Genomic DNA, 21825 nt, shown 5'->3' with positions numbered 1-21825 from the left:
ATAGGAAAATCACTCTGGAATATGCAGAAACAAGAGAGTGAATCAGTAAATTGTTGCACAACAGCAGCAACCCGAGCCCAGTTATATACCCTCTTGCACACAACAGATTTCAAAGCTGAAAGCCCTCAGACTTTTTGTGTGTGTATATATATGTGTGTGTGTCTGTGTGTACTCCCGTATTAGGAGAATCTCTGTACAGGCAGGCATAGTCTGTTGTTACTTTGCCCATCTGGATTTTGAGGTAGTCAAGTTACATTGCTAAGAACTGATTAAAGCCCTTTGAACAGGGGCTTGGTTGACTAGGCTAATTAACGCATCCTTCACATTTTCACAAGCTGCTCGAGTGTCAGCGTGTGGACTTGTACAACTGGCATTGGAAGTCATAGCCAGCCAACATATTTTCACGGGAGCATGTCTTCCCTTGCATTGCAAACTCCTCTGTTGCGGGTTCTGCTTCTCAAGAGGCAACTTCTACACTGCGTGACAAAATGTATAGTAATACTAGTATAATGTTTCGACAGTTATTTCCCCTCTGCTCTAGTGTCTTTGGCTGAAAACACCAAATCAATAACCTTAACTGAAGAGCGGCACACAGGGGATCTCAGCAGAGTTTGGGGGGTGATTGATGGGGTCAGGGCAGTGAAGGACATCTCTGTCCTCCCATCTTAATCCTGTCCAGAGGAGGAATCCCACCAGTGTAAAGAGAAATACCCTGTATCTTGCTCCCTGCTCTGCCTGGGATCTGTATGGGGACACTGGAGGCGGGTATCCTCTTGCAGAACTGGGACAGTAGCTTCCCCCGAGCAGACCTCTGGAGTCTGAGCCATAGGACCTGCTGCAAGCCTCCTGCTTTATGAATTATGTATTGTCTTTTAATGTATTGTTTGTGGTTGTTGTTGAAAGGCACTGGTACAGCCGTTACTAATGTGTTGGCCTTGATCTCCCTTCAGCATGTGGACTTTCCCCATCCTGTTTTTTGGGACTTTGGACAATGCCGCTTTACCAATTTATTTATTTCAAAGTGAATTTCGTCCAAGTTGCAAACAAGAGGAGGTTGCCTGCAGTGAAGCAGATGGCTCTTTGCCAGGAGCGAGTCACTGACTTTCTGTAATTTACCCTTACATTTTTATTTTTTTTTTTTTGCTTTTGGTTTGGTTGGGCTTTTAATCAGAGCCAGCCTTTCTCCAATAGCCCGTTCCCTCGCGCGTGCCTGCGTCTGTGTGTGTGTGTGTGCGAGGGAGAGGGAGGCAGAGCGAGAAGCCGTGCTTGGGCTATGCTGACAGACGACTTTTCCCTCAGTTGTCAGGTTTTGAGCCTGTCAGCAGCGCTGCTGGTAAGTGGAGGGGAAAAAACCATGCCAGGGCTTGAGGGGGGAGAGATGCTGACCTGGCAGGGAGCAGCCTGGAGGGACCGTGGGATGCCACTGGTGCAGCGGTACAGGCTCCCCAGCTGCCCGTGCAGACGGCTCAGTTGTCAGCGAGGGATTTTCCTCCCCTCCTCCCTTGCTAAAGATCCTTCAGCTGGTATTACTGGTTGGATTCTTGGCTTTTTTTTTTTTTTTTTTTTTTTAATTGGGAAAAAAAAAATCTGCGTGGGTTTTGCAATCCAGAGCTGAGCCTCTAATCCTCTCGGTCCGCCAGAGGATGGTGGGGTGCTGGCGTGGCTGCCCCCCGTGTACACCTGAGTGCTCGTGGGCTGCTCACGCGGCCCTGCGCCTGGGGAGGGGGGAGAAGGGGCTGCCAAAAATGTTGGCCGCTCCTGGGCAGTGTTGTTAAAGGTAGAGCGTGCATGTGGGGGGCAGCGTCCGTCCTTGCCGAGCTTTAACCAAAGCGGTAACCTGCAGCTATGGAGTCACCCACTAAGGAAATCGAAGAATTTGAGAGCAACTCTCTAAAATACCTGCAGCCAGAGCAAATAGAGAAAATCTGGCTTCGTCTCCGAGGCTTGTAAGTAGTACTTTTTTTTTTTTCTTTTCTTTTTTTTTTTCATATTCTTCTCCCATTTCCTCCCATTGTCAAAATTATTGTAGCACTTTCCTTTTCCTTTCTTGCTGGTGCCTTCGAAATCACTCAGGAGTTTCCACACCTGTTCTCCATAAATACAGCAACTTAATCTTAGCAAAAGATCCACTTTCTTCCTTAAATAAAACTGCTTGTTACATTGAACAAACATTATCCAGCAAGAATGTAGAAATGTCATTAATGAGGCATTGTAAGTTAGCAGTTACTGAGATGCTAATCACTTTAGTGGCTGCACTAGAAAAGTTTTGTTATAGCCTGAAGGGTACCTAATTGGGTCCTCTGTTTTTGATAATCCCACTGTTAGGTGCAACATACAGAAGAGACTTCTATTCTGCACATGTACACCATTTCTGGCACTGATATGGTTAATAAGGACAAAATAGGCAGAGAATGCACAATTGGAAAGCATTTCTAACAGCGCTTGTGATAGCTGCAGATTCATGTTCCACAGATCAGATTGTACTTATTACTTTATACATTTGTTTTAAGCCTGACTTGCCATGAAACAATGGGAAACTGACTCCTGAGTAGAAAAAAAAAGTACCTGAGCTTAAAGAAGAATTTGGGACTGCAGAAACATAGAAGTTTATAGACTGTAGATCGTGTATAGCTTATTTAGAGTTAATGTCTGGCATCTTTTTTCAGAGTCTCGGTATGCAAAATGCTGTCTACCAGCAATAACAGCCACTATTGGATGAGTAGCGTTTATTTGCCCATCAGTTTTTGGCCAAACTGAAGAGGAACATTACCATATTAAGCTGCATCCCTCCCTGTGTTCAGAATTGTGTTTGTTTGTTCTGTTTTGTTTTGCTTTGGTTTGTTTTTTTCTTTAGCCTCACATGTTAGGGTTATTAACATTTCAGCCCTCAGGGTTGGGGGGGGGAGAGAGGGAACAAGGAGGCTAGGAAACAGCAAAACCAAGAAAACATAGGAAGAACAGGCTGAAAACAGAAAAGAAGGGGGTCCCAGTTAAACTTGAGTTGCTCTGGGTGTTAGTTTGTGTGAGCAGCAGCGGCATACGTGTATTTTGTAAAGCATATCCAAAACTTCTGTAGGACTCCAAGCAGTCTAAAAGACAAACATGAATATGTATTTCTTTCAAGGCGTCACTCCAGGAAGCCTGTTTTGTGAAGGAACTTAATCAAAGTAGATGACAGCTGTCTTGTAAGCCTTCCAAATAGAACAGCTACACAAAACAAACCCTCTTATTTTCAAGTCTGTGCCATGCTGTAGTATTAGGAGTCCCTGAATTTCTGTCTAATACAGAGTTTATCAGTGTGCTGATTTGGATCACACCTGAAGTTGTAGATAATTCTTCAGCAACATTGTAGTTCAGGGTCTGTCCTGCTGTTTGTACAAGCCAGTGGCTGCATATTATACATCAAACTCCAGGCTGTTCTACCTTTTGGAGATTTGGCAAAACTGTAAGACTTATTTGAGATATGCAATAACTAAACCTCAGGCTGTTTCTCAGTATAGCCCTCTGTGTTGGCACTGCGTGTGTGTAACAAATGTACTTTTTCTCTTGGAGTTTCAAGATTTCTTTGCTTAAAGAGTAGATAGATTTTCTGCAGAATTCATGCTCACAAGATGCAAACTAAAATGTGTTCTGCTCTAATTAAAGACTGTAGAATATTTTCCATCTCCAGTCATTATACATAGGCTTTTGGTGCATGCATACACACACAGACTGGTTGCAGGCTGAGGTTTGGCATCATATTTCATGACTTTTCTTATCCTTTTTATGCACATCTATTTGTGTAAGAAGAATGAGTAGATGTGCACAGCCATCTTAAGTACCTCTTAAATAAGGCACTTCCTTCTGGAGAGATCAAATACCACTTAAGAAGACATCTCTCCCCTGCCTCTGGTACTCTGACAGAAATATCATGTAGGAATTAGTCTCCAGGCACAGTGGTGCTGCCAGAGCAGTGTCAAACAGGCAGTCAGAGGCATCATGCCTGGCTGAAACTGCCCGGCGACCTGACGTCTGCAGCAGGCAGGTACCCAAAAGGTGATTTGATCCTGACTCCACTCCTTCAGTGAAATGGGCGGTGAGGATGTAAACAGTTCCAGGTGCTGCTCAGCGTTGGGTTTGACATCTCCTTGGTAGGACTTCACCTGCAGCAAGGCTGGTGCCTTCCTCCCTGTCTTCCCACCCGCCAATGCCAGCTGGTGTGTTTGCTCACAGTGACTCAGAGGACAAACCACTCTCCTGTTTCATCACCTCTTTTCCAAGGGCTGGGGAGGGGGCTCTCTTGATTTGCACCCTGTTTCAGCCTGCTTAGTTGAAAGGCAATGCAAGCCCAAAGGCTGCAAAAGGGTGGTTAAGCTGAGGCTCTTTTCAGACTCATAATTTTGTGTGTTTTCTGGTTAAACAAGTCTGGCGATTGCTGTTTTGCCATGTGCCTGGTACAGTTCTGTCCTGCAGGTTGGTTGGCCTTTGGAGGTTTGGGCATGAGTACACGTTTTCAAAGAACAGAGAGGGTTTTTGGATGGTGTGCCAAAGGCAGGTTTTTGAGAGGCTAAGCCAGGTGTCTGTTGCAACGTGAGTAAGGGTCAGATTGATGTAAGGGCCAGACAAGATACTGATTTTACCTCTGGAGTAGATTGGAAAGATTTTCTTCTTGTTTTCATTATGCATCTCTCCAAGACACAGATTCTTGGTGAGGACAGCCTGGTTGCTTTATAAGGAGAGTGGTATGAGGCAGTGGTCCTTGGGCCGTATACGAATTCCTTTTACTGTTTAAGAATGAGGTAAAATACTAATGCCGCAACATTTCCAAACTGTTTTTACTTGGCATATATGTACTCATGACTTAATGATTCTGAGCAGCAATTTGTAGGAGAGTCAAGTCACTGGACCTGTAGTGGGTTAATTAAACCTTCAGGTTTAAGGGAGCATGATAAATTGCTTCATTGGGTGGTAACTCATCTGTGGCAAAACCCTTGCGTGTCTTGAACCAGGGATCTATGAAATAAATATTGTCTTTTATATACGCCCTATTAGATATTAATTTAGATTTAATCACGGCTCAGAAATAACATTTTAGTGTTTTATTATTAATAAAGGAAAGGTTTCTGAATAAGCTGTTTCCTGGGCAAAGGTACCATTAGAGGTATATGAGACTCCCTGGGGAAAATCTTGCAAATTGTGTTCTGGCAGCCTTGTCCTTTCTTTATCTCGTGCCAGAATATCAGTGAGAGGTTTACTCCAGAGTTCTCCTTGTTGGAGCTCACTCCAGCAAAACAGCTGCCCATACTGGACATGCAGCCATCAGGGTCCTTTCTTCCCTGGAAATGAACGCACCAGGTTTCCCTGCAGCAATGACCTCCCAGAAATAGACCTGCTTCTAAGTTTCATCATCAGTGCCGTAAATGAATCAGGCTGGAGCAGCTTCACTTCCCTTTAGGGGTATCTCGGGTTGTGGTAGTTAGAACAGAGGAATCACAGAGCCACATGTGAAAGGATGTAGCAATACATGCTGACAAACTGTTATGTGAGAATGCTCTTCTCTCTCTTTAGCCACTCTCCTGTAGCAACACTTCTGAGCTCCCCAGTCCCATCACCACACCGGCCCGGGGATCAAGTCTTAAGAAAGCAGATTGCAAAATATAGGGGAATGGACAGAAAAGTTTTGGGAGAAGATGCTGTATGTGCTCTAATGCTCAGGTGGTGAGAGGATATTAAGACCTGGAAGGTGGGCTGCCCCCAAACTCCCTGTGGCTGTAACAGGCCAAACCCTGGGGACTTTTGACTCCTGCGTGTACTTGTCCTGCATCAATGTGAACACTTCCCTGCTCTAACTGCTAGAGAAAACACCAAACATGCCTTGCCCAGAGGCTTCTGTCTTGGCTGCATGAGGGGTATATGTGCACTCCTGCTGAGCATGTATTACATGCATGAGCGGATCTCCTCTGTTCCTTGGCTGCTGCTTGGCTGCAGGGATGTCCATTTGTGCCCTCACACGGGGCTTACCTTTGAACAGTTTCCTGTTATTCCCCAGCAGCATTCACTCATGAAGGCCGATGAGCTCAGCCTACGAGAAAAAGTGTTTAAGGACGTGCTGATTGTTTGTTTATGGCTCTCGGTAGCTGCTTCTGCCAGAAAAAGGGACTTGAGCTTCTTGCTCTTAAGCTAGGACCATGTACCATCATCTTTGCCCCATTCATCCTCTCCAGAAGGCTGTCTATTATTCGGACTTGCTTTACTCAGCTCTGGGCTTGGACGCTGTAAGCAGAGGAGTTACACATAAGTCTGCCCTGTGCTCTCCTACTGTTTATAGTGCAGTTTGTTAAGCACGGGACCTTCTGCCCTACAAAACATCAGTTAAGTTTAGACTGGGCCCACTGGAGAGCACTGTTGGTGGCAGAGATTGGAGACCTGATTTGAAATATGACTGCATGATTGCTTTTTGAACTGAGAGTTTCTTCAGGGAGCTATGAGCAGCAGTGGCTGTGTTGGGGTGTTCTTGTTTTAGCACGTGGACTTCTAGCTGTAGGACTTAACCCGAGTTAGGACTCCTAAAGCCCCATGAAGTGGAATCAGTTACCTCCCAACTTCTCAAACACAAAGAAAATGCCAAAGCCCTTTTCAACACTAGGATTAGGTGTCATGTCTGATGGCATTTAAGAGTGCAGAGGCACATATCCAAAAAGCTCCGCTAGTTTCAATAGACCTACGCTAGTTTAGGGTAGCTGAAGACCCATCCTGGAGATGTTTTCAGCTTGATTTTTGGTTGCTTTTATGCAGAAAAATAAAAATTTGATTTCTAGCTGTTACAGTATTAACAGCATCTTCTGGTGTCCCTGAAATGCTTTAAGCATTGTAGAGGGAGAGGAGACAAAATGGATTTTAACCTTCTTTCCCATAGCTGGGATTATAATGTTAAGTTGCTAAATTCATGATAAATCTCTTCATTCTCAATGTAGTACTTCCTCATGCTGCCAAAGATGAAATTACAAACAGCAGCAATCTCTGAACTGTGACTTAAATGGGATGCTCGATTTTGACCTCATTTTTCAGGCTTCCTGCTCAAACCTGTCAATGTAGAATTGGTCTAAGAAATCTGACGGGGAAGGAAAATAGAAACACATGTAAATCAGTGTCTTGGAAAACTTCATGGTTTTGCTGAAGATCCAGGATGATATTTCAGCACTTAGGGCATTTCCTCAACTTCCTCTGCAAAGCACCATGCATCCTATTGACAGTGAAGAAGTCCAAATGCAAATGTTTATGGAAGATTCAGATTCAGATTTGTTCTTGAAGTAAATGGTGAGGCAGCAACTGATTTCAATAGGAAAACATGGAGCCTTGATGACTGAAGACAATTTGGCAAGTGTTACAGTGCCGCTGCTCAGTTATCTGTTTCCCTGTCTTATCTGTATGTGCTCTGCAGTATTTTTAGGTTTTCTTATTTCAAAAATGTCACATACAGAACAGCTGGTTCTCCCAGTGACAGTAGCCTGATCTGCTTCATTTTCATTTATGTAGCCATCGTAAACAGGAAAACAGAGAGCTCCCTTCAGTTCCAGAGGCACTCTCTACACAGTGGGCTTTGTCCCCAAATATTTTAGCTGGCAGCAGATAGTAGAGGTTTAAAAAGCCCCTCAGAAAGCACCACTTTGTTAGGAAATGTGTAAATTAGTCAGTTTTCAAGTGGAAAATATGAATATGCTAATTCCTTTCCGGAGGTGAAAGAGGCACTCCTGCTGTCTTTGGTCTTGGTTTCAGTCTTCCTGAACCTCCTGAGAGTATGGGTTTAAACTGAAGCCCTGTTCACCCTGGAAGCAGAACTAAACAACCTTCAACCATATTTCAATGTAGTCGTTGCTACCCTGTTTCTAGTTTGGCTTTCTTGATGAGCATAGACAGGGATTACTTGTCAGAGAACCATGTCAGGAAACTACTCCATAGGCCTCTTAAGTCTGAATTTGACTTTTCCTGTGTACCACAAGTTGCTGCTGAAAGTAACGTTGGGAACAGGAGGTGGAGGCAGGAATAGACAATGTTTGGCTGTCATGCTGCCTGGAAGGACTGAAAAGGTCTCACTGGTTAGAAAATGGGTGCTGGGTATGTGCTGGAGACGGCCGTGCTCCAGCGTTAGCCTACAAATTCTTAGTTTGGGTGAGCTAACCTGTGGGTGTAAATGACTTCACTAGTTGTAAAGTTTGTTGGGGTCTGGTTGATCTATGATGTAGTTCTGCCTGTGGTGTGAACATTAAACTGACCCATAATAGCTTATTTCAAACTGCCTGCAGTAGAGCCCTTGAAAGAAGAACAGGAGAAGTGCTGCCAGCTGCTAATCTCATGACTGAAAAATGGACAGAGGAGAAAATATATTCTAATGAATAGGAGTACAGGAACTTTGGAAGAAGATAATTAAAAAGTATGGTGTTTGGAGGTGTAGTAATGCAGTAAACTAATAAATTTTGCCACAGTCCTTTGGTTACTTTGTTCCATACAGAAACTTTTATTTGAATCTTAGATCAATAAATGAATCCTGTAGGTAACAAAAGAGAGAAGACTTCATGTTTAATACTGAAATGTTGACTAAGAAATAATATACACTCTCTAGTTTTTACCATAATCATAAAAAAGCTTTTATTCTTCTGGAGGTAGTACAAATGAATCATACCTGGAGCCTAAAAAGCAATTATTTATTTCAGTAGTCATATAAAGAAGACCATAGTCTGTTGTAGAAGAAAGGGCCTCCCTTTGTAATATTAAATTCAGTGCTTTTCAAATATCACTGCTATAAAGCTTGCAATCCTGCATAAGAAACAAGGATATGAAAAAAGTTATTTCAGGGAAGATGAATTTAAGCCTTGGATCAAAGGAAAATTAAGAGTCTTTCTGGAATTCTCTTTTAAAAATGCCTTAGCAGTCCAAGCATAAAGAAATAAAAGCTGATGGAAGATAGCACTGAAAAATCCTCTGCGTGTTTGTGTGTTTTAAAGGCTGTGAGGCCAGCTCATCTCCTAATCTGCCAGCTTTTGGTGGATTCAAACACTATATTAAATCCAACTCAGTCCTTGAAAGGATTTTTATGTACTCTGTTTCTTTTTTTTTTTTTTTTTTTTTTTTTTCCCTGCAATTCATGTGAGATATTCCTCTTCCATTCTCGTCTTGTTCTATCCAAAAAAAAAATAAATCACTTCAGTTTCCTCAAAATACTAGAAACTGTCTGGCTCTGAGGAAAGATTGAGGTTCACATACTAGGGCTGACCCATTAAAACAAAACAGCAGTTGTGAAACATACTTCTACAAATGTGATTTGCTCTCAAACCACTAGGGATTTGGATAGATTGGAGGTTTTCTAGAAGAGCCTGTTTGGATTAATAAAGCTGTTTTTGATCTCATGAACTGTGCTGCTAATACTAGGAAGAATGACTTCGTTGATACCCATCCATTTGTGGGGGTGAAATTGGAATTCATTTAATGGTCTTTGAAGAATTTGGTTTTGTTTTCTTTGAAGAGTTCAGTTTTCAAAGAAATAAAGAAATTCATGGATTGAGAAAAGTTGTTTAGCCTCGTGACAGTGCAAAATTTTCCCTAAGAGTGCTAAGCCTGATTTTTTGTTCAAGTTTGTATTAGAGCTGAGGAGTGGACCTTCCTCTAGCAGACACTGTACTGCTTCAAGTCTCAGACAGAAATTGTCTGCAGTTGTCTTGGATACTCAAAAAGCGGATTGCTTTGAAGGTGTGACTAAAAAAAAATAATAAATAAATAAAAGGAAGAGAAAGAGAAAGAAAAGGAAGAGAAAAGAAAAGAGAGAAGAGAGGAGGAGACTGGTGAAACTGTGTATAATAAATTCATCTAGTTGACTTCAGCGGAATCAGGATCCCTCTCAACAATTGGTAACATCCAGTTGGGGATGGTTGAATTTTTGAATTTTCCTGGCCAAGAAGGGTGGTGAAGAGCCCTCAGAGAGCCATAGCTCTACATGGCTGCCAAGAAGTTTGAAAGGCTCTCTGTCTGCCAATGTACCCAATTTATGTCACATCAGACTGACTCACCTTCTTTCAGAAGACCTCCATGCTTAGCAGTTGGTGACATCGGATGGAAAAATCCATGTGAGCACAGACATGCAAGGCAGAGGATTTTCATAGTCTTTCTTGGAGAAAGAGATACAGGAGATGATTTATTAAGATGAATATAGTCTTGTATGACATATTCCATGCTTTTCTTCCATATCTGTCAAGCTGTGGAGTCATTTTGTTATTAACATGATGCTCTGAATGGCTATTAGTAGGTCTGTGTCGTCACTTTAGAACTGATTTCTTACACTCCTGGGGACAGATACTATTCATGCACAAAACTCCTAGCCAAGACAGAAAGTCACACAATATGCATTTGTAGTACGAATCCTGGCTTGGTACAAATCTCATTTCAACACCAAGATTAGCACAAATTAAACATAAGATCTGTGTCATTTTAACAACTAAGATTGTACAGAGCCCTGTAGCTTCAGCTGTAGCACGCAGGGAGTCCTTGTAGGGAGGAGCAAACTACAGCAAGCATCCAAGGGCAAAGGAGTTGAAGTAGAGCATAAACTCCCTTGTAAGGCTGAACAGTTCAGATGGCTGCTGTAAATGATGCTCAGATCACACTTCCTCCCATGCCTCCTGTGGAGCAGCTGGTTTTCTGGGTTTCACTAGCTGTAAGCAGTTACTGGTTTCTGCTAAGCAAAGAGACTGAATACACAATTTAAATATGCTCCTATACACATATTGATGCAGCACGGACAGCTACAGTCAGATGGGAGAACTCTTCTTTTCAGACTTGCTTGAAAAGTGAAAGAAGAGGAAGCTGTGGGGGTTGAGGCTGTGGGGGGAGAATTGGGAGATCATATACAGAAGACCATACTGACTCAGAAAGGGTGGAGAGGAAAACTAGACAGCTTTAAAAAAGAAGGGGGGGGGAGGAAGGGCAGTGGGAGAAAGGAGATAGCTCTGTGTGTTCTTCAGGCCCCTACATGTAAACATTTGTTAGATTTATTTACTCACAGCTTAAAATAGCTCATAGCACAACATGTACGCAAGTCATTTAGGAGTTTGAGTTTTGCTGAAAATCACAGGGACAAGGGCTGTGATTTCAAATGCCTTTAAGGGCATTTGAAAATGTTGCCCAATTTGTAGCACAGTATTTTCTGCCTCACTGAAATTTTAATGGGAGGCCTTGAAGGAAAACCTACATGTTACAAAAATACTGCTGGTTATAAATGCTGCCCAAAACACTGCTCTTGCGTCATGTTCTGAATATGTCTTCATTCAGGTGAATGAGGGGCTCTCCTTCAGGATGCTATTGCTTTTTTTTTTTTTTTTTTTTTTTTTCCTACAAGGTGTGGAAATTGTCTTTGGTATTTGGGCCATATTCTTGGTGTAACACCACTAAAAATTCTCCCTCCAGTTCTCATTAGTTTCGTCTGGGCAGACATCTTTCCTTTCCCCTCTTTGCACTTGCATTCTAGGTTCAGGGAGCCTACTTATTGGGATGCAGTTTGATGGGATGTGTAGATAAAGTCATTCATTTCATATGGAGAGTGTCTCTAAAGTGCTTTGCAGAGAGAAGCTTTCATATAAATGCTCACTGATAAGACCTGTTTTTAATTAGCTCGACTGTAGTGAAGACATCCCCTTGCAAATGGAGAAGAATGAAATTCCTGAGTTATGCAAATTTGCTGAGTAACTCAGAGTAAATTATCATAATGGTCCCACCTAGCCTCAATGTCTGTGAAACATCAAATTGCATTTTGAATTACCTGCACCTTATGGAGGCAGGAAACTTGACTCCAACCTTAAAGCAGACAAACTTTTAGGAACTAGAATAGCAATCACAACCATGTCCACTTGCCATGTGGACAGGACTGGAGGATTTGCTTATTTAAAAACATCTTTGTGTTTGAGCTTTCTGAAGACCACCCTCCTCCCCTTCCCACGGTTGCTGTGGCATCTAGTTGCTTGCGAGACAGCTGGCGACAGCAGGGAGTAGGGCCTTAAATAATAGAAATTTCGCACACCCTCCTCCGTTCCCTGCATGCATGCTCAAAGACCGTTCCCGTCTGCCCACCCGTCCGTCCCATTTCCCTCTGCCGAAGTTTCCCCTGTATGGTGAGGAGTTCCCAGCCCCTGAACACAGGGAAGTGCTCCTGAGCTGCAGATGGCAGCAGGCAGGCATTGCTGTGGCTCTTGCTCTCCTCCTTCCACTCTTTTGTTTTGCTGTTGTGCCTTGTTTGGTAGAGTCAGCTGTATGTCATCGCACCATGTTTTTCATGCATAGAGGGGGAAGGAAGGAAAGATGGGAAATCTTACTCTGTACAGAGGATAAAGCCATAGCAATGTAGAAATAATGTGGACAGAATAGCCCATGATCTGCTGAGCCACGCTGCAACCAGCAGTTTTGAGGACACTAACGGCAGAGGTCTAGCATTAAGGACTCTCCATGAAATCTCTTCTCCTCTAAGCAGGCTTCTCAGAGTTGCATAGCTATTCAGCCTGCCCCCCTCCATAATGTCACTGTTCCTGGAGAAACACAGAGTGGTGGGAAGCCCAGAAAAAGAGCATTGGCTGTTCACAAGAAGTTTAAATGTTGCCTTTTCCTAAGGGTGACATTTAATGAGTGGTCTGTTAACGAGGCACTGTCAGGACAATAGCCGTCCCTCCCTCACCGCGCAAAGTCATGTTGCAGAAAGCCTTGAATCATTTCTAAAAACCATCGGCGTGCTGAAGGAGGGGGTGGCTGGGAGGTGGGGAATGGGGATGGGGAGAGGAACCTTATTTTGGAAAGGGAACACTGCATCTTTGTGCGGCAATTTTTTCGCCCCACGTTTAGGCTTGTTAAACAGTAATCCGAGTGTTTCAGCCTGTAACCCAGAGTCAGGAGAGGGCCTGGCACAAAAACCATGAGATTTAAAATTCTGCGTCACACCAGCTGTCTATGAGCAGACAGAGGGGGTGGGTTGTGTTCAGGAGGAGGAGGGTTGGAGGGGGAAACAATAACAAGCAGCAGTCTGATAGATTTACTAGAGCTTAGGGCAAGATGCAGATTTGTTTAGTGACTTCACACACGTGGCTGGTCTGGCCTGATGTAATTCCAGTCTATGTTTCCTGTCTAGATATTTAATCCATGGTATGAACAATGATTTCCCCCCACACACACACTCTCCCCCATCATCGTGCATGCTGTTACTAATCACAGAGCTGCCCTGCATGAAACAAACTGGACAGCTGCCTGTTTGGCTCCTGGAGAATCTGAATATGTTCATTTTACATAGTAGCAGTAAGTAAAAAAAAGTTTTTAATCTGTCCGTGCTTGTTTCTTCCAGGGTCTCACAACTTTTTCCCACTGGGGGAATGGAATTCCAGCTAAACTATTACGTGCTTCAAACACACAGGATCTATCACTATTACTGCCATATGTGCTCAGCAAAATGATGTGTTACATTACTGCAAAAGGAACTGTCCCCTTTTACACTTCTTATTAACCTGGCTTGTTTTTATAAGCTCCTTCTGTAGGAAAATGAACAGGATACAACTTAAGAACGCACAGGAAAGATTGTGTATATGCTGCCTTTTTGAGACATTGTAATAACAAGGAAGCAGCATCCCACTTGTGAGGTCAGTGTTGCCGTCTAAACACAATGTGCAGCACATCTATCCTCAGAGCAGATGGGAGATATTCTTCCTTCCCAGCCCCTCTGATCCCATTTTGCAATACGTGTCACAACCTCTTCCAGTGGGAGAGGCTTCAGGATAGTCATGTTGAAGTACCACCCATCCTGTACTTTGCAGATCATCTCCTTTATTTATTTCAGAGCCAAATGTTCCATAAGTCATTTGGAGTGGCCAGCTAGAAAGCAACACAGGGTCATACTAAGTATAATGTATTTTAAAACAGTAAACAGGCAAAGGTCATGCAGTGTTGTGACTTAACAATCTTTTTCTTTTCTTTCTTTCTTTTTTTTTTTAAAAAAAATTATTTTATTTTATTTTATTTTAATAAATGTGAGTACTGAGAACTGCTCTTTCTTCTTTTCAGACTTCAGGACTTTGTTTTCCTGAAAAGTACTTTCCAGTAACTGTATTTTTATGAGCATACTCTTTTCTTTGAAATAGGATATATATGGCACACAAGATAATTTGCTGGTTGTGTACAAAAAAAAAAAAAAGCAGGATGAGCAGTAGATCACATTCTCTTCAAAGGGCCAGATTTTCAGAAACAACCCCCTTTTACTTTTTACGTAGTATTTTTCTTCAGCTAAGTCCATGCTAACTGCAATGGCAAGTTTTTTAATAGTTTTTGTTTGCTTTTGTTTTGTTTGTTTGGTTTTGTATGAAGTGTGATGGAAAACTGAATAAAAATAGAGGAGAAGCTTCAAGATTTCAGTAATTTTATTGGTTCTGTACAAAATCTATGTGAATTAAACTATATTTTTAGAAACCTTTAGAACAATTTTTGCTGACTTTTTTGGTAGCCAAGATGCCAACACATTAAAATACCTGTCCAGTCTATTGCCTTGTACAAGATAGTTCCAGAACTGAATCTGAGTCAGTCTTTCTGATTTGCTCTTACGGACACCTCATTTTGTGACCAAGCTGGAGTGCTCAGCTGTCTCCACAGGGTTCCCACTGTTTCCCACAGATCTTTGTGCCTCAGACTGTTTAGCTTGAAACCTTTGAGCCTTCTTACATACACACTATTCAATGCAGATCAGATAGATGAATAAACTTTTTCTTTGCTTCATTTTCTCCTCATTTGGTATATGTACTGTGTCCTGGAGGGATGCACAGCAGGTAACTTACCTCTTCAGACAGCCAGTGTTTATCGAAGTTTGAGTAAGCCATGATTGCCCTTTGTTAAAATGAAGCTAACTAAGATCCTGACAATTGATCATGGATCATCTCTATGGCAGTGGAAAATAAAATACCTTTAACTAATACAGCTCTCACATGCTGCTGTCTGAATAAAATTGTTATAGCTGTATGGGGTCCCACCCAGCACTCCTGCTCTTGAGGGTGATGAATAGGTGGCTGCATTTACACTAACCTTGGGAGATGAGATCAAGACCTGGGTCAAATTTGTGGTGCTCAGCAGGTAAAGTCAGTTGGATCCTCCTCATCTGTAGGAACAGATCTTGAGAGGGACTTCTTTCTTACCATCTTTCCTTTCTCTCTTTCTTCCTCCACCCTCCTCACACTTGAACCCCTATTTTGCTAGTGAATTGGTGCCTGGCACTTCAGTGGTGAGACAAGGAATTTGGGCCTGAGTGCAATTTAAGGTCATCAGCTCTCCTAAGAGCATATATTATAGCATGTATTTGTCATTAATGTCAATTTGCTGAGACCATATACACAACTACCATCTGTAATGCCTCCAGGCTCTGTCCACTCTTTAATAAGCTGCTAGAGAAGGGATTGCAGCTACCTTGAGCTGCACTGCAGAAGAAACCCCTCACAGCTTGTGCTGCCAGCGAGGCTTTTCTATGAGGAGAATTTAGGAACAATGCCTCTCCAGTTACACTTCACACAGGCTCAATAAACACATTCAACCCAAATGACTAAGTGGGAAACTGGTTGTTTAACTGCAGAACAGAGCCTTGTCATAGCAAAAGATTACAGAAAATCAGAGGCAAGATGAGAAGTTAGTCAATTCTTGTATGGCCTAACAATTGCCATCCACTTTGGAGATGAGGCTCTAAGTTTCTTGAAATACTTGTTTGCCCAGTTGCTTAGAAAACGGAGTAGCTAAACTGGTGAAAGCTTATGGTCAGTCAGATTGGCTGCATATCAAAATAGCATATTCCTTGTTGAAAAGCACGAGGATATTTGTTGACCTTGAACTATCTACATACATTATTTAGTTTGAGAAACCAATTGCAAGTTGAGCCCAAGCTAAATTTCACTTTGTTTCTTCTTATTTCCAAGATGTGATGCTTCCCCCCTCCCATTTATTTTTTTTTTTGATTGTAGATCTGTTGTCACTCTCCACTATCTTGTTTCTGTTTCTTCTGAAATCATCATACCTATTTCGTGTTGTGAATATTTCTTGTCTTTGTGTGGTTGCAGGGCACATGCCTGTGCTTCAAAGCATGCAGACTCTTATAATCTTCTTAAAATGAGAAAAATGACTGCCTCATCCTCTCATTTTACTATGTCCCTATGTAGGTCAGGGTCCAATTTAAAACGACTCTTCTTGTTTTTTAAAATCCCATATAAAACCTATGTCACATTTTAAGTACTAGGTGAAATCTTTTCTTCCTTCCTCACCCACTTCTTATAATTTCTTCTCCTCTGTTGTTATCAGTCTCTGTGATGGTATTGTTTTTAACTTAGCACAGTAGTTTGCTAACCAACCCATGTGGAAGAAACAATAAATTATATTTGTTATTGAATAGAGAGTGAATAAAGAAAGAAAGCAGGTCTTCCTGTTTCAATTATGGAATTTAAAACCCAGTAGCAGTTGATGGCATCATACCCTTCAAAGTCTGGCAATCTCAATATATTCCTGAGTTCTGGTCAGGGCTCCCCTGGGATCCTGAGCTTTGACAGATGCCAGTCCTTAGTCTGTGCTGTGAGATATATTTTTATATATATATATTATTATTATTTTTGTGTGTGTGAATTGATTTATACATGGTTATTAATATAGGCTTTGGTAACATAACGTAAATGCATCACTAATCCTGTGATGATGACGATTAATTGGTGATGCACTGCATGATTCAGAATAACAAGCCTCTGGGAGAGAAGATTTTCAATTTAAGTGATCCCATCAGTTGGAAAATTTAGCTTTATTTGAGTCCCCCACCTCCGCTTCTTGTCGGGGCTTGCACTGGGAGATGTTGCCTCCCTCTGTTACAAGTTAATATGCTGCTGTGGTACGGCCAGGGAAAGCACCAGGGCTTGGGATCTGGGAAATACTTTGTTCTGCTGCCCAAGCATTGAGGGAAAATCTTGGGGGTTGTGGACCAATGAATTGGAAGGATCTGGTAAGAAAAGCAGTAAATATGAATTATGGCTGCTAAAGTAAACAAGGGAGGGATATCAGCCAGTATGGCTGCAGATTCACTGGTGGCTAATACAAGAGCAGGATTCATCTTCTAGATTTGACTTGCAGAGAGACTTGTTTTTGTTTTTCCAAATTGTATTGCTTATCTCATTGCTGGTTTGCTAAGCTACAAAACAGACTTTCAGAAGGGTTACCTTTACACCTATTTTAACATCAGAAGCCCCACTCTGGCAGGAAAGAAAGCCTGTCAGAATTTGTATGTGACAAGGTCGATGTTTCAGTGTGGTGAAGTGGCTTCATCTGTGTGTGCTTCTGAATGAGCTGGTCAGAGGAACCTGGCAGGGAAACGGAGATGAATAGCCCTGGCTTGCCTAGACTACGGGCGTGATGGAGCTCCAATATTAAAGGACAGATGTTGTTGAGTTCTTTTGTTAACGGATGATTAAGCTCCCACTCATATCTTAAACATGCTAATTATAAAGCTTCTAAATATAAAATAGGAAAAGTCCCTCTTTCCCCTCCAGTCTAAGAATAACTCGTTTTAAATACTCACTCATGACAACTGCTTTCTTTAACAACTGTGGTTGTCCTGAAGAAGTATCTTTTGTAAAACATTCTTCAGACAGAAGTTACCTTTCTCTGAACGTAGCTCTAATTATGCTTACTGATGTCAGTGACAAAAATAAGGGTATGAAAGCCAAGCTCCAGTGAGGCTTGCTGCATCAATTAAAGGAGTTAATGCCCCTGGCAGTTTTGCCTCTGCTTCTGCTGCAGAGCAAGCAGTAAAGAGCGTGCCTCAGCTGTGGCAGTACAAAACCCAGCATCTTTGCTTAAAGCCACCATTGCTGGCAGTGTAAGCCAAAATGCTGAACTTTGTGCCGAGGCAGCTGATGTCTGGGGATGTGCTTGTGTCTGCTGGTTGTGCTGTGAGGATGCTGACCTGTGGCAGGCACTATGCACAGACGTCTGGGGGCAACGTTTTAAATTGCTGTAGCGGATTCACTCTAGCTAGTCTCGTGGTTCCCTAAACAGTCATTGCCCTCTTTTTCCCAAAGGAACATGGATCCAGCATAAAAGCAGATGCTGCATTAGATCCAGACTTGTGCATTGTCAGCTGGAGGTACAAATGGGAGAGCAAAGGCCACTGAATTTCAAGGACTTCAAAAGACATATCTGGTTTTCTAAACTCCTTTGACTTACAGGGTTCCTTTCAAAATCTTTTGCAAGGCCCAGGAAAAACAAAGCACGTTACTTTAAGCCACTGTGGATGGCAAATTATGAGCCTCGGCCAGAAAATTAAGTTGTTTAACCATCTCAGCAGGCTAAAGGCATGCTGATGGCCACTAAGCTGCGAAGCATTAATTCACTAAAAATTGTCACCTGCACTCACCTGTGTGTACCTCCAGTTGTTAACAGCAAGTTCGTCAGCTGGTGGCCTAATGCTGATCACTGCACTGGTGGTTATGAGCATGTGGAGATGCTGATGAGCCAAGGGCAGGTACGACCCATTACTTCCTAGCACCTGTGTGCGAGCAGAGCATAATGCTCATTAACTTTTAATTTTCAGTGTAGATTTTCAGGGATGAAGCTAGGCAAAAATCCTTCTGTTACTTCTGTAGCACCCACAGTTTTACTTCACATGCTGAGGGGATGCCATTAATACCAAAAACCCTGTGGAATAAATATGGAATAACACCATTTTAACCAAGCTGCTGTTATGAGTAAAAAAAAAAATTAAGTGTTTTAGGTAATTCTTCAGAGGCTGTGTAGGAGTGAAAGAGCAATTCATCTATCTAGTTGATATTCTGAGTTGTATGATTATGGGGCAAAAACAGAACAGTTGGCAGATCTGTTTAATTCCACCATCCTCTCCACCTGCACTCCTCTCCATACCTACTCAGTCTGTTAACTCATGTCTCAGCAAAATAAGGTCTGAGGAGGTTGTTATGAGATTCAAACACTGTTATTGTGTGTTTCTATAAAAATATCTTAATCTCTGGGCTTCTAGATGCTCAAGAAGTGTGAGGGCTTTCTGGAACAACTTAGAAGTCTCATTACTTGGGTTCCAGTTTTGTCCCACTGTTATGAATTTATCTACAAAACCATTTACACAAACTGCAACCTTAAAGGTCTAAGAAACTACCAGAAAAAGTGTCTGAAGGGGAAACACAGGAAGAAAGTTATTTGCTTAAATGTATACCAGCATTAAATGACAGAAGTAGAAACATAATTTTGGGAACAGGATACTTAGACTAAGAGAAGTTGGTAGGGATGAAAGCACACAAGTTTTGCATGTCTGTTTATTTCAGTGGGAGTTGAGTGCTTATGTAGCTTTAGCTATCTACATCCTGTTGCTGCTTAAATACCATTCAAGGTGTGGTCCTAGGCCTGAGTCCTAATTTTATGTCTGACCATCATATTATTATTATTTTCTGATGAAAGACTCATTCCTCTCTAGAAAAACACATACTGAAACAGTGGGCTCAGTTCTCATGTTGACACCATCTCATTTCAGGCAGAAGTTTTGTCCTATCTACCACTTTTTTTAGATTTTGTTTGTTATGAAATATGTGTTTTTAAAACTCCTACTGGGACTATTTTTATTAGGCTCTAGTAACCTGCTTGTACTAAATCAGTTCTGACTTCATACTACACTTGTGCAGATGTAATTACCTGAAGTTCAGAGTAGTTATTTCTAGTTTTTCACTAGCAATACAGGCCCTACTAAGTGTGAGTCACCTGTTAATTCTCTTCAGAATGAGAAAAAAAAATCTACCTTTTTATCATTATTTTTTAATATACAAGCTTAATGTAGATCTATGAGTAATACATTCCACAACAGAAAACATGATTTAATGGATGTGGTTGTTCTTTTAGTGTGGCACGTGCATAGCGGGAAAGAAACTGAACCTAAACAGATTTGGTAATTTCGCTAAGCCTTATTGCAGGCATGAGCACTGGACAGCCCACAGGTGCAGGAAACTGTAACACTGCCTCCTTTAATTCATCATCATTCTTCCTCTGTGTCAGTTTGGTTTTGTTATCAGAAAATCACCCATCCCTTGAGTTTGACTGGAAGATGCGCGTTTCCAGGTTTATCCCAAAGCTTCTGATAAAGACAATTTTGAGCAGCCAGGTCCTCCTAGCATATCTCTTGGAGAGATAGGCCAGGATAGATTATCCTACATTTTTTACAAAGAAGCAAGGAAACATCAAACCAAATAACCCCCTCTTTCCAGTTTACTCCTATTAATATAGTGGCTAATTGCCGTTATCCATTGGTTAAGGTATTATAAGAGGCACCTTCTAATTTTGTTGTTTGCAATAATCATATTTAATGGGAGGTAGGTGCAAGTGGTGGCTTGCAAGCTTAAATCAGGTAGACATTGACACTGTCTACATTTTCAAAAGCAGTTTGAAGGCCATGTTTGAAAACATTTGTATAGTGCCAACAGCATCCTTTTATAATGTTGGTAGGTGGCATTGTCAGGTTTGTTTTATTTATTTTTTTTTGGTGGGGGGAATTCTGGAAGTTCAGGAATACAGTAATTTTTTTTTTTTTTTTTTTTTTTTTGCTAGATGTCAGCAGTAGTATGGATGCAGCTGCTAGGGACATTCTTCTTAAAGCAAGCGTATGCAGTAGGGATGCTGAATCTATATTCAACAGTTCCTGTAGTTATATTGTCTTCAACTGTAACATGCAAATTCAGTGCCTGTAAACTCAGTCACTAACTCACTACACATAAACCTTAACTGTAATTGGACTGCAGGTGTGGAAACAATAAGCAATAATAAAAAAAATGTATTTATGTTTCTTATACCCCCTATGGCTACACAAATGCCCTTTTCCTAGTACTGTCATCTATGGTATTGCCCAGTTTTCTAATGCAGTAAAAATCTTCTTGAAAATAAGGATTGGTAAAGGTGTAACCGATAAGAAAAATGATGTTATTACTCAAATGCAAACAGCACCCTAAGGCTGGGTTACCTCTTTAAAGTATACAAGAAACTTTTGGCTAATCAGGAGTTTATGAAAGGTATTTTTGCTGGAATGTGAAGGTTGGCTGAAAGAGAAACGCTTTACAAAGTCACTGACTGATAAAGGGAAAAGTTGTTCTGACAGTACTGCAACAAAACATAGAAGACTTCCAGGGGAAAGCAGTGACTTGTAAATAACAATTTGAAATTTTAAAATGTAAAATTTATATATCAGGAAAAAAAAAAAAAGATTTCTTGGGAAGAACACAATGTGATCAAAAATTTCTATTCTTCTTTGTTCTGTAATTAAAATAAAAATTCCCTTTGAATCAGATGGGCCCAAGTGGGCTTCTGCCTTTATATATTATCATCATGAATACTAGTAAGCTAGACTCTCAATACTTCTGTGAATGTTCTTTTACTCTTTTGCATCCATTCAAATTTAAATAGGTAATTCTTCACACATTAAAGTGTAAATGAAATACTTTATTTTTTTTTCTAAAGTAAATATCTAGGACTTCTATGGTTCTAACACCGTCAGAATACAGAATTAAGACCATGCTTGAGTACCTTTTCTAAAGGTAATATCAAATGAAATATTTGACAGCCAGGATACCCTATTCATGAATCTTATTAAGCATAAGATAGTAATACATTCTTTTTTTTTTTTTTTTTTTTTTTCCCCCATTTTTTTTTCTTATTTTTAAGAAAGAATACCCCTTGTTAGGGTATCCTGGGCCTATCTGACTTAGCCACAGTTTTCTGTTTCCAGTATTATCAGAGATGAAAAATCAGAGCTTGATGCTCACAGCAGTA

The 21825-nt window shown here is 41.4% G+C and overlaps 1 protein-coding gene across 2 annotated transcripts in view; it reads left to right on the top strand.

Annotated features, from left to right (window-relative positions):
• The window catches only part of PDE1C (phosphodiesterase 1C), a gene marked incomplete at both ends in the record, with an annotated part of 314013 nt that overhangs the window by 104590 nt on the left and 187598 nt on the right, over positions 1 to 21825 (top strand). Inside the window, one exon of one of the 2 annotated variants that reach the window (XM_084282676.1) lies at positions 1846 to 1946. The exons of the other annotated variant lie outside the window; for it this stretch is intronic. Coding sequence (XP_084138802.1) covers positions 1846 to 1946 — 101 coding nt within the window. Of the gene's footprint in view, positions 1 to 1845; positions 1947 to 21825 lie in introns of those variants that run through there. 2 annotated transcript variants of the gene reach the window in all.

Source organism: Netta rufina, assembly GCF_964035555.1.
Source record: "Netta rufina genome assembly, chromosome: 2".
In the NCBI taxonomy this organism is placed as follows: domain Eukaryota; kingdom Metazoa; phylum Chordata; class Aves; order Anseriformes; family Anatidae; genus Netta; species Netta rufina.
The sequence above is the reverse complement of the archived record's forward strand: the minus strand, read 5'-3'. Positions and strand labels throughout refer to the sequence as shown.